At 45.4% G+C, this 17035-nt stretch overlaps 1 protein-coding gene across 2 annotated transcripts in view; it reads left to right on the top strand.

The window, feature by feature from the left end:
- Positions 1-17035, top strand: part of LAMA5 (laminin subunit alpha 5) — a 196881-nt gene that overhangs the window by 84147 nt on the left and 95699 nt on the right. For both annotated transcript variants that reach the window (XM_075350405.1, XM_075350404.1), the window contains exons 3-6: positions 11083-11200; positions 13911-14029; positions 14116-14286; positions 15619-15716. In XM_075350405.1, coding sequence (XP_075206520.1) covers positions 11083-11200; positions 13911-14029; positions 14116-14286; positions 15619-15716 — 506 coding nt within the window. The remainder of the gene's footprint in view (positions 1-11082; positions 11201-13910; positions 14030-14115; positions 14287-15618; positions 15717-17035) is intronic.

The raw sequence follows: 17035 nt of genomic DNA, 5'->3' as shown, positions 1-17035 counted from the left end.
GATCAATGCCAGAAATATATTAATGATTAAAGTGTGACTCTCCTAGCTGCGCTCCTCTCTGGCACCTTACCTTATAGCATATGTCAAAAGGTGAGTTGTATTCAAACTGGTGGGAATCCACTGCTGGGTGTGCCAGCTGAGAACATCTTATGAGTCAAACCTAAGGCGGTCTCCATCTACTTGACTCTTAGATTAAGGCTGGACTCACACGAGCGTATGGCATCCGATGCGAGAGCATCGGATGCGATATGCTAATGTCCCCCGGCTCAGGCTCTGCTGCGAGCGTGAGCCGGGTGTCATGCGACTGTAACTCGATCTTGCGATCGGGTCACAGCTGTGAAGCTGAGTGCAGGCGCTGCGGAGGAGAGGGAGGGGTTAATCCTCCCATCTCCTCCACTGTCAGCCTGTGCGTAGATCGCACTGCACTGGGATAACATCCGAGTGCAGTCCGATGTATCTCTCGCATCCATTCACTTGAATGGGTGCGAGAGATACGGCGGTAGCAGCAAAACGCAGCATGCTGCCGCTTTTCTCGCATCCAGAATCTGGATGCGAGAAAAGCTGACCAACAGCTCAACCTCATTGCCTAACATTGGTCAGAGTGCAATGCGAGAATTTCTCGCATTGCACTCGTCCGATTTTCACGCTCGTGTGAGCGTACCCTAACTATTAAAGTACTGTTGATTTTAACGAGGACCTTTCACTTGATCAAAAATGGCCAGCGTCTACTGTTAATTTAATTTCCATGCTTCCCTGATTATTACGTTGTTTTTTTTTATGAATCCACCATATGGTTCCAGACATATAAGCCTTTTTATTCAGTGCCGATTTTTATGATCTTTACAAAGGGGCGGTGCTAGATGTAGAGCATCTTAAAGACATGTCCCAGAGAACCCTGTGAGCCACACCCCCTTGATAAGGATCATATCAAAGGCCGTATCTCCGAAACTGTTGGCCGATTTATAAAAAAACAAAAACTGAAATACTCAGGGGGGCAGTGTGAATAACATAAAACCCAGTACTGACCACTTTTGACTTGGTGACTGGTCCTCCTTAAATAGGGCACTTTCACTAAAGCTGACTGAAAGGAAGGGCATTTCACCCATATAACTTCTTTTGCCGTGTTACAATGACATCTCTTAAAAAGATTGGCACATCTTTTGTGACGCCCTGGACTAGCCAGGTAGTCACAGATAGGGCTGCTTCTCACTTGCAAGTTTCTCGCAGTAGAGCAATGCGAGAAAATCTCGCATTGGAATCGGACACATGTTAGTGAATGATTCAGCTCGCATTTGCGATTTTTTTTCTCAGTCCAAATCGGACTGAGAAAAAAATCACAGCATGCTGCTTTTTTGAGAGTTTCTACTGCGAGTCTCTCCCATGCAAGTCTATGGGAGCGTGTAAAAAATCGGATGTCACGGGACGGCACTCACACCATCCTAGTGACATCCGATTTTCTAAATACATTTATCGCATGTTTCCTAAAACACCGGAAACGAGTGATGTGTCACAATGTCTGTCAATCACTATTCTCTGTCAGTCGGTCTCTCCCTCTCGGTCTCTATTCTCTCTCTGTCGGTCGGTCTGTCGGTCGGTCACTATCTCTGTCCCTCACTCTCTGTCCATGTCGGTCTATCCCTCTCCCCCCCTCTCTCATACTCACCGATCCCCGATGCGGCGCTGCATGGCGTTCACACTGCTCCGGCGGCTTCTCTTTTGAAAAAGCCGGCCGCTCATTATTCAATCTCGTATTCCCTGCTTTACCCGCCCACCGGCACCTATGATTGGTTGCATTCAGACACGCCCCCAGGCTGAGTGACAGCTGTCTCACTGCAACCAATCACAGCAGCCGGTGGGCGTGTCTATGCTGTTCATTAAAATAAATAAATAATTAAAAAAAACGGCGTGCAGTCCCCCTCAATTTTAATACCAGCCAGATAAAGCCATACGGCTGAAGGCTGGTATTCTCAGGATGGGGAGCTCCACGTTATGGGGAGCCCCCCAGCCTAACAATATCAGCCAGCAGCCGCCCAGAATTGCCGCATACAATAGATGCGACTGTTCTGGGACTGTACCCGGCTTTTCCCGATTTGCCCTGGTGCGTTGGCAATCGGGGTACTAAGGAGTTAATGGCAGCCCATAGCTGTCACTAAATCCTAGATTAATCATTGCAGGTGTCTATGAGACACCCCCTATGATTAACCTGTAAATTAAAGTTAATAAACACACACACTGAAAAAATCCTTTATTTGAAATAATAAACAATAACAAAGACCCTCGTTCACCACTTTATTAAGTACCCAAAAAACCCATCCTTGTCCGACGTAATCCACAGAGGTCTCTCGTCGCTTCCAGCTCTGCTACATGAAGGTGACAGGAGCTGCAGAAGACACCGCCGCTCCTGTCACCTCCACGCAGCAACTGAGGTCAGTATTGCGATCAGCTGATGATGTCAGTCAGGTTACTCGCGGCCACCGCTGGATCCTCCAACAGTGACAGCAAGTCGCCCGAGTGACAGCAATGAAGTCACAGGTGAGTTGCGGTAAGGGGGGGGAGGATCCAGCTGGCCGCGTGTAACCTGAGTGACAGCAGCACTAATCGCGCTGCTCACTGCAGTCACTTAGGGGATTAGCGGTCACCGGTGAGTCCTTCACTGGTGACCGCTAATCAGGACGCGACACAGACAGAGCCGCAGCATGACAATGAAGTCGGGTAAAGTTCACCCGAGTTCATTCTGATCGTGCGGCTCTGTCTGTGTCTGCTGTCATCTGCCATTCAGCTCTGCTACATGGTTGTCTGTGTCTGCTGTCAGTGGCCATGTAGCAGATCTGAATGACAGATGACAGCTGCTGAGAAAAAAAAAAGGATCACACACGCATTGCACACGCACTGCAATCATGAGAAAAATATCAGGATCGCAGTGCAGTTGCATTGCACTCTGACCTAACGTGAACTAAAATCAGCCTAGTTTTTTTCAGCCAACTCGGACCGATTTTACTCGCATAGATGTGTTTCCAGCCATAGCGCCCTGCACAACACCAGTCCCCTAAAAAGGTGTCATCAGCCAACCATTAAACCCTAGTCATCTCTCTCAGTGCTGGATGGACACACCAGGGGGCAGAGCCAGGCGGTTGCCACGCCCACCGAGGAGTTCAGAGAGCCTGAGGCAGGAAAATAGTGCAGATAAGTTGACAGGAGTGAAGGAGAGTGGAAGCAGGCCTGTGCCCAGGTCTGCAACAGTCTGACAGGTGCCGGGGTTGGAGCCCGGGCACCTTTGGCTAGGAGGCAAGCGGTGGCCTCAGCCTGCAGGAGGCGGGAAGACGGCTCGGTGGAACCGTGGTGGACCGGGACAGGGTAGTGGCCTGCCGGTACCGACCCGGGGAACCGACTCGGAATCCAGAGCACAAAGGGGGGGTACTCAGACCCTGAAACGAGGTCCAAAAACCACTGGACCGAGTTAATTAACTGATTGCGGTCTGGACTATAGGTCCTTTCCCACCCAAAGTCCCGATTGAAGACAACAGCCCAACGAGGGAGATAGAAAGCCATTGCACAGGCAGAGAGATCCCACGGGCCAGCGTCTGCGGGCAAAAGGGCTCTCCCGACATCCACGAAGCCGGGGAGCGGACTCCCGTCGCTGAAGCGCAGGCAGTCCACAGATACACAACACGGTGCAGAAAAAAGGCAGAGACCACCAACCGGGTGGGTGACCAGACTGCGGCCAGCTGCGGGCACCGACCACCATCATCTTGGTTTACCAGAGACTCGAGTGTTTCATTCCAATAGTGAGTACACCAGTGCCCTCCGGCCGCCCATCTCCCTGCACCGCCAAAGCTCCCCCAACGGGTCCCGGGGCCACCATCCCTGCCAAGGAGGGGTTAACAACTTGCTGCATACCATCTCCCCCGGGTGCCCCGTAACTGCAGCGGTGGTGCCTACCTTCACCACATCCCGTGGGTGGTGTCACAAACTCAAACACGGCTCCGGCCGTACACCTACGTCCCCCCTAAAAAAAGTGCCAGCCCCCCTTTCAGATCGAAGTGGACCACGGGGCCCCCAGGTCCGGAGACGCTAGAGCCACCCACCAGCGAGCCCGGTTCCGAGCGGCTCGGTTGCAGCCGAGCCCGAGGCGGTACACTTTTAAGGATTGTAACATCCTGAATATATTTATTTTTTTAGCACTTCCTAAAAATGATGTGTTATCACGCTGCTACTTGTTGCAAGCTGGTACTTGTTGTTCCCCCGCGTTTGCGCAGCCTACAGTTAGGGGTTCAGCGTTGTAAACTGATCTACTAATCCCAGTAGCAGATTTCCTCAGGATGCTCCTCATTGGGACGATCTCTCCTTTTATGGCTTCTTACATGGAGATATAACATGGCTATAGTGACAGTCCATAAATAGAGCGAGGTTATTTTCCAGACTCCGCCATTTTAACTCCCTTGTGCCCTGCAGAGGAATGCGTCCGGTCTCTGAATTTTTATACGTAGACCTGAGAGATTTCCAAATATTTATGTTTCTATGTACAAAAATACCCAAATTATTACAGAAAATTCCCCTTCTTGTGGTCCGTATTTGGGATTAAATGTACTGGTCTTAATGGACGTGGTCAATGGTACTGTAACCAATCGGATGTATGTTATAGAATATTTATTTTTGTTATCGTACAGGTTCCAATTTGCCCCCACTAATTCGCATCCCAAGGGGCAAAAAAGGAAAAACTGCCACATAAAATGGCCATATAAGCTGTTCCCTTTGTCAGCCAATCAGCAGGGCCGAGAGATATCACTAAATACAACCCTTTCAGACTAAAGTAAAAAACTGTACCAAGTACTATTGATGAGTCCTGAATTCTTTTCACCGCTCGATTGGCACCTTGATGGGTAAGGAGGGACTAGATACATTTAGTGCATGCCAGCATACTTACTAGTTCTGTTTTTATCTAAACTGTGCGTTCCCTTATTTTGCATATGTGTCGCCCAGGGCTATGGGGTACTCGGTCCCGGGCGGTGTATTGCTGGGGAGATGTTACTGGGTGGCCGTTGCCCGATTATGTGACCCTGGGTACGCTTTTTAAAAGGGGTATATTTACAAGGGAGATTAGATGAAAGTTCATATCGTGACACCACTTGCGGTTTTGCGGCTATTTAGTGGAGCCGCCGCTGCACAGTTCTCACTACTGGGGCTGGTATTAGTGGCAGCCTTGATATTAGGCCCTCCGCAAGTAGGGCCAGGCCCCAGAGGATAGATGATGTTGATGGGTGCAGAAAGAAGGTAGACCACACAAGGGGTTGCAGTGTAACTGGTTCTTTACTCACAGTGAGATGGAAACTGGTCACCCGAGGCCGGCTGGTCTTGACCGCTGGTCCCCTTAGTCCCCAGTGCCGGTTTAGTGACCTGGTGGCTTCTTTCCCCTGCACCTGTCTCTGGTTGGTGGGTCCCTGTGGCTTGGAGCATCTGGGGGTCCCCTCCTGGTAGTCTTTCAACTATAGTACGTATGACGGCAATGTGAATCCTGTGGGGTCGGTTTCGCTGGTCCCGTTCCCCAGTTCTCCCATTGCTACTGTGTCCTGAACTTCAAGGTCAGTGAGGTCCTTGATGGTCCCCTCACTGTGCAGATTTTATCAGGTCTGCCTGGAGTGTTTGCCTGACCTAGGACTCTGTACCCCATTGGTGCTATGGTTCCGGGAGTACTCTGCCGTATTCCACCGGCAACCACACACCAGGGCCCTCAGGTCACCGTCACATTCCTGTCAGTGCTTCCACTAGCGCACTCGGTCACCGACTACTGTGACTCTGACTGTCCACTGTCTGCCCCTCCCATCTGGTCATATAGTGGACTGGATTGGCTCCATCCCTAGGTGGCCATCCATTAGGTCCAACCCTAGTCTGGAACCAGTCTTTGGGGAAATTGGGGAAAAACAGGGATTAACTGCAATGTTTAGTAGTTACTGGCAATGGTCTTCTGGGTTCCTGGGGGTAGGCCCTGCATCCTGGTGGGGATGCAGTACCTTGTAGCTCCCTGATGGCTCAGGGGCACTACAGATACCCTTTAAAGAGAACCAGTCATTATGATTCTGCCATGACTGTAATGACCCTATAATACTGATTTCATTGATACCTTTGGTGAAGAAGTCCGCTTTGTTATTCTTCTTTAATCACCATTTGGAGTTTTCTTCCAAATTGTTTTTGGTGCACAGTGGCCGGTCTGTATAATGGGTCTCCTCCTCCCTGTCTGTGATTCCCCGACCCCTCCGCTTCCTCCAGCATGTGAATGATCTGCTTCCCCTGCTTGAAATTTCAGCAGTGACCTGTCATTTACAGACCAGAGGTACGTTGATGGGCCAGGGAATCACAGACAGGGAGGAGAACACCCAGTGTACAGTCCGGCCTCTGTGCACTGAAATATAATTAGCAGAAAATTTAAAATAATCATTAAAGAAGAACAACAAAGCGGATTTCTTCACCAAAGTTAATCAGTATTACAGCGCCATTACAGCCATGGCTTTACATTACAAAATCTTGCCGAAAGGATCTCTCTAAAGAGGACCTAACATTTGCCATAAATGTCTGTTTTTTTCTGGTGTAAATGCTGCTTTTCCCCTGAATCTGACATAACTTTGGTATAGACGATGCTACGGTGACATTATCCTGGTATATACTGTCATAAAACCCACACTTCCACAGAGCTCCCGCAACTAGCTATGAAATAAGACACACACCAAATTGGATAAAATGGCCACAGCAGCCTTTTATTTAACAACATAAAACATTCAGAAATAACTTAGATTGGGTGGGGTCCTCGAAGCTCGTAAATCTGGTGATTACAAATAATAACAGTAACCTCCCCCTGAACCACACTTACTCCCAGCCGTAACCGCCAGCTCGGGAGCATCAGTACAAAAGGGGGGAGATATATATATATACACATTGCAAATAACGGGACCCCGCATTCCATTGCCAGAGATTTCCCCCCAAATCACCAGACCAACACCAAACCAGCAAATTAAGGGATCTATAACTCCATGAATCCTCGGGACCAATTTAAACCAACTTCGCAGACCCACCCCAACCGCCAATAGCCACCATGACATGCAATAACTCAATAGGGAGGGCAGTTGGCACTATCCCCGGAAAGCATGGGTCAAAAAGTTACCCCCACCCTCAAACCTGCCTATATAAACTTCAACGGCCCCTAACACTCCACCCCCTACACGAAGTTACCTCCCTCCCTAACCAAAGTCATGGCCAGCCTCCACCCACACCAGGGGTATGGTTTTGACCTCATATTTGTTTTTTTCTTTTGTTTCTGAATCTCTCCATTATGGAGGTATGACCCCCTCTTTGTATATAAATCTAGTCTTGTTAGCCAAGGGAGCAGTGATCCTCAACTCTTCTCTACAAGGCTATGTGCATATGGTGCGGTTTTTGATGCGTTTTTTTATGCAGTTTTTGACAAATTTGCACCAAAATCTGCATGCCTATTCTTAAAGGGAACCTGTCACCACCTTTTTAGCCTATAAGCTGCGGCCACCACCACCGGGCTCTTATATACAGCATTGTAACATGCTGTATATAAGAACCCAGGCTGGGAGTATAACATAAAAACACTTTATAATACTCACCTAACAGTTGGCCTTATGGGTGTCTCCGTTCTCCAGTGCCGGCGCCTCCCCTTTCAGCCATCTTCGCCCTCTTTCTGAAGCCTGTGTGCATGACGCGGCTACGTCATGCACACTCACCGGTCCTGCGCAGGCGCGCTACAATACTTTAATGTGCCCTGCTCAGGACAGATCAAAGTGTGCCTGCTCAGGACCTGAATGCCGGCGAGTGTGGATGACGTAGGACTCGTCATGCACCGCGGCTAGAGAAGAAGGTGAACAAATATGGCCAAAAGAGGTGGCACCGGGACCGGACAACGGAGACGCCCATAAGGCCCACCGCGCGACCGTTAAGTAAATATTATAAAGTGTTTTTTAGGTTGTACCCCCGGCCTGGGCTCTTATATACAGCATGTTATTAGCATGTTTTTTTTTCCCTTGTAGAAAAAAAATCTGCAGCATGTCAACTGTTGGGACTTTTTTTTACCCCTTCCACCCATTGACGTAATTAAAAAAAACGCATGGAACAAAAACGCACCGAAAATGCATGCGTTTTTTGGTGCTTTTTTCTGCCAGAGGGTGCAGATTTCATGCAAAAAATTTTGCAGCATGTGCACATGCCCTAAGGGTCTCCGGAAATACGCCCACTTGGCTAACAAAAATAATTTATATTGAGAGAAGAAGGGGCCATATCTCAGGAATGGAGAGGCCCAGGAACAAAGGAAAAGCAACGTCGGATTCTGTAGAACAGTGGCATTTACATGTGTATGTAATTAATAACATTGCCCCCTCTGATGTCCTGTGCGGTCTGTCCTCTGGCAGGTCTCTACCTGTGTAGTGGGGCCAGTGAGTCCAGTGTCGGGTGAGGGTGATATTTTCCTGGGATGCTTTGTCTTGGCAGGTTGATGGATGGCATAGTGGAAAGTTGGCTTATGTGTGTGTATGGGATAACTCCTCCGCTGTGAGTGTATTTAATTACCAGGGCGATGAAGGAAGCACGGGCCGAGCATTACAGGAGATTGTGCATAAAATGGAGCTTACAATAGGCAAAAATAAACCGTATCGCTCCCCGAGGGCACATTGTGTACTTGGAGAGCGGGGATTATTGTCTCCATTATTATTGTTATGGGGATCCCAGGTTTTTTTTTTTTTATTAACCATTTAGGAGTGAACAAATTTTGATTTGGAGTCTGAAACATAGATTGAATCTGCTGGGTCCCCAATGCAAAATCTGTAACAGCGCCCCCAATCATTGTGCCATTATTAATACTGGTGTCTTCTAATGTAGAAGAAGGGTCACCAGGTCCAGAATGTGACCGCTACCTCTGCACCCCTTATTGTTACACGTCATTGTGTCAATTGCACACTTGTAAAATGAACAGTTCTTGTTCAGAAGATCAAATCTGTTTAAGTAACAAGTCTCGGTTGTTTTTTTACATTTTTAACACTCCTCCTTTTTTCAACAAAAAGTAATGGTGTAGATCCTTTCACCGATCCAATTCATTTCTATGGGATGCAAATTGGTTCGTAAATGCGTCCATTCAGCCAGGGAAGCGTATTGAGGATCTGATATTTTATGCTTCAGTTATCCGATCAGCTGGGAAAAGCCGATGAAAAGAAACGTGGGTAAATAATAGTGTGAACCCGTGAGCCATAAGCTGCTCATAGGCACTCGGCTAAATGGAGCCCCCCTCGCCTATTAATTTGGCTTGGTTGGACGTGCCTGTTATGTGAATGGTGCAATGAGGAGACAAGCGGCCACCAGAAACCTCTGGGCTGCTATTCTCTCAGGTATGCAAAAAAACGAGTGGACAGGAAAAATGCACCATATTGTTTTACATAAAGTAACTCATGACGGCCTGCTAGGATCCCTATATGTTAAAGTGCCCATTTACCCTCAATGATTGTTGGCCGAATGCTCATTTGGCCTTCAGCTTTTCCTCTTGCTTCGCTCCCATGCTATATTTTCGGAGTTTGCATACGTTCTGAATAGAGGAATAAGCTGCTGTAAGACCTCAGCTTATGTCCTTGAAGACCTTTTTTGGTAGGAAACCAGAGGTGGTGCAGGATCGGGCAGTGTGCGGCAAATTGAACATTTTTTGTTGCTATCTGTTGCTCAATTGTGGCAAAATGTGTCTATCATCCATATGCAAATTGGTTTTCAAGTGCACAGTGGTCATATTGATGCACTTGCAGTCCTTGGCTTCCCTTCACTTCTCCCTCCATCTGTTGCTTGATTGTCAGTGGAGACTGCTGGCTGAGTAATGTCTCTACTGCCTACGGCTGAAATCCCACCCATGCTGTGTTCTTATTTTGGTGAATACGTAGTGCAAGACTAAGGATCTTGGCACCACCTAGTAGCATATTGCACATGCGCCAGGAAAAATACAAGAGCCACATAAGTGGGATTTTGGCTGGAGGCAGAGGTGACGTCACGCAGCAGATACCCCAGACTTCTATTATTTTCTAAGGCAGTGGTTCTATTCCACTGTTCATCAAGCAGCGAAGTGCAGGGAGAAGTGAACAGGAGCTGTGGACTGCGAGTTTATGGATATGCTCCAAATGCGCTTGAAGCCTAATACTCAAGTGAATAGAGACCAATTTGCCAAATGGATTGCAACCAAATAGGTATCAGGGTGGTGTGCAGCAATTGCAGCATCTTGTGACACCTATTGTTGCCTATAGAAAATTTCACTCTTGAAATTTAACATGGCCTCATCTGTCAGAGGTGAGTCTTCAAGCCCCCATAAGTCATAAGATAGTCGATGGGTTCGGACAGCTTAGATCTAATGATCTAATGTGTATGGGCACCTTTACATTGTCCAGAAGTGACAATAATTAAGCAATTTCCATAGACATAGGAACGTTCTATAGACAAGGATTGCTCCAGGGAAAACTGAATCCATGTGCCATGAAGCCCTCCACTTGGCTTCCCATGGTACAGCCCTGATTCTTCCTTTAACACTAGAAGTCCCAGAGAGGGGTCATTTAACATTTCTACCTTTGGAACCCAGAGATGGGTCGAAGGACCTGAAGGATTTTTGCTAACATCCTATAATCACCGACTCTTGTTCTGTAATTAAGGCCATTACTGTCGCACCACAGGAGGTTGTTGTTTTCTATTGAGTTTAGCCATTTAGTTTCTAGTTAGTTCTATTCAGTTTGGACTAAGGGTCATTTGACCCTCTTTCGGGACTTCAGGGGGGAGCTCGAAATTTCTGGGACTTCTAGTGTTAAGACCCCCAAGTCTTGGTGATTTCTATGCATAAACTTATATATGAGCTACAATTTTTGACTATTTTACACATATATTTGACATAATTGTACAAATCCAGTTAATAAGATGGGACCAGTATCAGATAAGTGTGGATTTCTACTTGGTATCATAGCAAATAATGGGCCACGTGGATGATAGTGTTGGAATGATGTTCATATCGGCAATGCAATTGAACTTATACTCTTGTGCTGCTTCCATCTCTTCCAGGTTTTTCATGTGGCCTATGTTTGGATCAAGTTTGCAAATTCTCCTCGACCTGATCTATGGGTGCTGGAACGGTCTACAGATTTTGGTGTCACATATCACCCCTGGCAGTATTTTGCATGTGAGTATAATTCTTATCATATAGTGAATGTCTGTGTATTTTTTTTATGTAAATAAGGTGCTGATTAATTTCCATATACCTAGTTTTGTAAAAGTCAACATTTGGCTGCCAGCAGCTACCACTAGAGGGAGCTATTGAGCTTACTGTATACTGTTAGTACATTGAGCTCAATAATCTCCTGCACTCCCTCTAGTGGTGGTTACAGGAAATCAGCATGCTGGCAGCAGAAAGAACAAGGTCAGGTTGCAAGGAGACGGATCGCTGATAAAGGGAATCTCTAAATCTTAATAAAAAGTAACTGACCCTCACAGTGACCTGCGGAGTTCTTCATGTACCGTAGTCCTCATCCTGTACAATCTGTATCTCTCTTTCTGTTTTCGGCTCCTACTCCCGGGTTATATTTAGCTTTGAGAACGCAGTTTGGAGACCGCTAATTGGAATAAGATGAGGAGATCTTTACTGAGCATCATTTCTTGCCAGGAATTTCGACTTTCAAACACAAATCCCTCGGGTCCGCTGGCCCATATCTCCCAACCTCCATCTCCCCTCTTTGGATACTTTCATGTTTTATAGTTAACTTCATAAATTCTTCACTGGGAGGAACCCGCCCCCCTATTTTCCACCATACTGTCATTCACATCATTGACAGCGCCCCTATCTTCATTTTCTTTATCACTTGAGTGTACACCCTACACTATCAATATAATTCCCTCCTTAAATACTTTGTGCTGTCTTTGATTTGGCCTTTTTGATTACGAAACGCTCTGTTCTCATCTATTTTTTAAGTCCTGTGTCAGTCTTTGACTTCCATTGTAAAAAAATGTGTATGTTATTTACTGTGTCCCCCGTGTATAGACCAGCACAGCACTCTTTTACCATATGCTGGGTACATCGGGGGTTTAGATACATTCTGCATCTGCGCCGTTAGCTCTCCCAGTGCATATGCCAAATATTTAGTGAAAATTAGATGTGAACACTGTAAATGATCTCTCTCATGGTCAGATTTCTACTTTCCTGAAATACTTTGTGCTGCTGGTGATCTTGCTCCTTACACTGTGAACTCCTTCTTTTCTTCATTCCTATCTTCATATTATAGGACTGCTCTTTTATTTACTTCCATGTCCTCTCTAACATCAGTGGACAGATCACTGCTCCGCACAAAATCAGCATTCTCCTCTCCTCTTGGTTTCATCACTTGTATGACCCCCACCATGATGTGGGTATTAGTGTAGCACGTGTCCACCTCTACCAAATGAAACAAACAAAATGTGTCCACCTCTACAAAATGAAGCAAAGTAAATAAACAGTAAAAATGCATAGAACCTCACTCAGTCGGAAAATTACCAGAGATTGCGATTATATCAGCGGAAATTGCGCAGCTATTTCATCTACAATGGCATTGAATGGTGTTTCGTTGTGTATCTTTTTCCACCAATATTCAGCCAAGTGACTGGGCAATAAATTCGGTGATGTACCTTTCATTTTTCGCAATATTTTGGTTTTAATGTGACCCCAGTGGCACTCGATCCTTTGCGTGTTTGCGCCCTTGATAGGGTTAATGAAATTTTGTTGATGATTCACCATTTCGTGCATGTAATTGAATTGTAATCCGATAAGCGGCCCATTCGTCTAATCTGATCAATGTGCTATATGGCGTTGAATTATCGGTCGCAACGTTTGTTAATTCCGACAAAGCACGTGGAACATGCGTAAGTCTTGTTTCCCATCCGTTTTTTTACACACCATTCCGAAAATCCACGGACCAACGGCCTTGTTACCATAATTCTGTCACGCTGGCGGCACGCGATCTCCCTGCAGAAGACATCCCCTGTTGTATTTTCTACGACCACGCATCAAACTTTTGACGATCTGAACGATTTCTCCCAGGCCTCCCATGGCATCATTTAGGGAACGTTGGCATACTTCGCGGATATAATTTCGCCAATCAACGCATTATCGACTCTAGTAGCAAATGTTTCGTTTGTATCATGGACAGATCTTTCGCCCAAAAATATATTACGGCTAATGCGGCCTTGACCGACACTTTTGTGTGAGATTTTCCGTCCACAGCTAACGTAGCAAAGAGGTAATTTTTGGTAGTTTGTTTGAGAGAAATTCATTGACTGACTGAGGTCCTACTCATTTTTACTGTTTATTTACTTTGTTTGTTTCATTTTGAAGAGGTGGACACATTTTGTTTGAAGAGGTGGACACATTTTGTTTGTAGAGGTGGACACCATTTTGTAGAGGTGGACACATGCTACACTAATATCCATGATGTGTTTCTGTGTCCACTAATCTGAGGCATAGCTATGATTTTACATCTCCAGCTGTGGAGTCATCCATTCACTGATATGCCTAGCAGATGGTGGATACAGTTCCTGCACTTGCACGGGGTCTCGGATGGTGGACGCTCTTCCTGCCCCCTCCTGAGTGATGTCCATTGAGAGCTGTTATGGTGCTGGTTTTGAGAAGAGCAATTACCCGTGTCATTCCTGGTCATCAGTAGGCACTCATGTGAATTTCCTTTTTCGCTATGACCGCCATATGTCCTGTACCTAGGATGCTCATCACTTATAGTACTGTGTGTTCTCATGTGCTAAAATGGGCTTTGGCCCCCTTGGCAGCAGTGGTCCAATTATATATTTTTGCTCATATGCTTTACTTTATGTATTGTTAACAAAAACATCTTCTCAATTATATCTCATAGCTTCCAAGAGAGACTGCATTGAGCGCTTTGGACCACAGACCTTACAGCGGATCACTAGGGATGACGATGTCATATGTGCCACAGAGTATTCCCGCATCGTACCATTAGAGAATGGAGAGGTGAGTCCCATCCTGGGCTTATATTCTGTCTTTGATCTCTACTCTCACTGATTTCCTTAGTATGATTTCTATTCTTGTGGTTTCAGATTGTAGTTCCCTTGGTCACCAAGCGTCCTGGAGCCTTTAACTTCTCCTACTCCCCGCTGCTCAGGAACTTCACCAAAGCGACCAACATTCGTTTAAGATTCATGAGAACAAACACCTTACTAGGACACCTTATGGGCAAAGCACAGGGTGATCCCACTGTAACCAGAAGGGTGAGTAACCATAACATCCTTCAAGCCCTCCATACTTATTAGACTAATGTTGTCCAAACCTGCTGATATCGCTGGCTCGGCGGACACTATTTTGTGTATGGGGATGCTAGCCGGCTGATCATTGGGGGAGATATTGATTAGGCATATCTGATGTTGAACTCATGATTGGTCTCCTTGAGTTAAGCCGGCAGAGATTTCAGACACCGGCTTTCTCATAGAGATTGGAGAGATGGCCAAGGTGGCTGCCGGCAGAATGATCGGTTGAAGCATCATTCTGCTGACAGCCATCTATCGTCTATGGATGGCTGTAATATAAAAGAAATGGGCAGTCGGACCTTATTTATGGACGATGTACCAGACCAGCCCTATTGGCCTTTGTGACATCATGTTATTATAGTCAGTAGATAAATACATTCATTAGAGCCTGGTGCCATACCACTTTGGATAATCCCTACTTTTTAGATTATTTCCTTGACAATATGCTGATGCTTGACAATATGTCCTCCTGCTAGTATTTCACATTATCAGCTACAATATGGGGAAAACCTGGCATTAAGTGTTTGATTTCCCTACCGTGCCACCACAAGGAAAATAAATATTACATAGTGTCCAAAAAAATCTGCAGGAAGGGTCATCCAGAAAAAGGCAAGCACTATGCAACCACTCTCTACCTTTGAATCACCGACAATGAAAGGAGAAGTTTGATAAAAAATAACTTTTATTAATTAATTGATAAAAAATAAGAACATAGACAAAGATGTCTTCAGGAAAAAACAAACCCCATTAAAAGGGTCAAAAATATGTAACTCACAAAGTCATGTTTAGGAACACCATAATTTCACATAACAATAATAATAGCAAAGAAGATATACCAATATTCCTGCAGTTATAGATATATATATATATAATATAACACAAAAGTGTTTGTAAAAATACAAGACTCAGCTAAGTCAATAGTAACAAAGTAGCGATCAGTATACCTACGAAATCTTACATAAATGTGAATGATGTCCCTCACCCTCTCTGACGCACTTCGCGCTGTATAGCGCTTTATCCAGGACTCTCTACTTTTGTGAAGACAGGATTATCCTAAACAGGAATCCCTCTATTAACTTAGAACTAAGGGTATACAGAAGCCTTAAACATTTCCTCATCTTGGACAATATAACCAAGAGCTGTAAGATTATGTATAAATGCCCAGGAATTTGCAATGCAAAAAAACCCCAAAACAACCCTGATGTGCATGCATGTAAATATATAGCTCTTCTTGGGAGAAACAGGGCAGCAATAAAAGTTTACACATTAATAAATACATTTTTATTTTTTTAACAGTACTTCTACAGTATCAAAGACATCAGCATCGGGGGGCGCTGTGTCTGTAACGGGCATGCTGAAGTTTGCAACGCCAAGGACCCTACTAACCCATACCGGTGAGATGTGGATAGAACTGCAGACTATGGGGGGCTCTTTTTCGGTCTCATCTACATGGGAGTCTAAATGTTCTCTCAAAATCTCTGTGAACATACTGTGTGGGACCTGTAACCCCAATGAGGCGTAATGTTCAATCTGGACCCCAGAGTATATTGAGTTTCTGGATCGTTCTGCAGTATATTGACTTATTATGTGCACCATGACAGCTGACGGGAGCCAAAATGATGGACCGGGGTTATCAGCAGATCTGCCCCTCTTGTCAGCAACATCTTCTTGCCTCCAGCAGCTTCATTGACATGATCCAACAGTGTCAGCAGGCTTCTGATCAGAGTCACTATTTTACCTCCGAGGATCACACATGACCCCAGCAGTAATCTGCTATGATATTTATGACAGGTTCCTCTAAGACGAGACTACAGTGGGGTTAAGTTAGATTGTTATTTCTGCTGTGGGGGGATGTGGAGCTCATGGGAGGTGCAGGGGCCTTAACAGTAATTTATTGCATTGACAGATGTTACCTGAGGCCTATATTTCCCTGAACATGTACTGTGCTCGGATGACAGGCCGCTGTTTATGATGTGTGGTTATAAGAATCGCTTCTTCTCACTTCACTGCATTCTTCAAAAAACTTCTTTATACCTTGACTTTTGATTTTACCTTCACCCTCCTAGTCTCTGGCCATTGCCCATTATATGCCCATCCATGCCATAAACATTCATTAAATTCACTTTTTCTTAACCCTTTTCTAAACCATCTACCTTCACTGATGCCTGGACACTTTGCCCACTGTCTGTTTTAATTTCCTTTCCTCTTTACTTCCCCAAATTTCTCGCTCTTCTAAAACCCTCAAGTTTCTTCTTCTATATCCCCCAAATTTCTTGCCTTTCCTCTCTACCCTCAAAATGTCTTATCCTTCCACTTTACCCTCATATTTTCTTATCCTTCTTCTATATCCCCAAAATTTCTTCTTCTTCTTCTATACCCCCAACATTTTTGATCCTTCCTTTGAATCCCCAAAATGTCTTATCTTTCGTCATTATCCTCCAAATTTCTTATTCTTCTTATATACCCTAAAAATTCTTGCCCCTGTGCTTGACTCTCAAATTATTTTGCCCTTCTTCTTTACCCTAAACTTTCCCTGCTCTTTTTCCATATCCCAGAATTTATCTGCCATTCCTTTTTATTCAATAAATATATGTGTCTCTTCCCTCTGGAGGGGACCCTGGTTTCTCTGAAATCCCTACTACTAGCTCAAAGCTCCTCAGTGGGTTAAGCATTGACCTATAAGATAACTGCCTTCAAAAGGTGGCACTAAAAT

This window comes from Anomaloglossus baeobatrachus, chromosome 5 (genome assembly GCF_048569485.1).
Source record: "Anomaloglossus baeobatrachus isolate aAnoBae1 chromosome 5, aAnoBae1.hap1, whole genome shotgun sequence".
Lineage (NCBI taxonomy): Eukaryota > Metazoa > Chordata > Amphibia > Anura > Aromobatidae > Anomaloglossus > Anomaloglossus baeobatrachus.
This window is presented reverse-complemented; position numbering and strand designations above follow the sequence as displayed.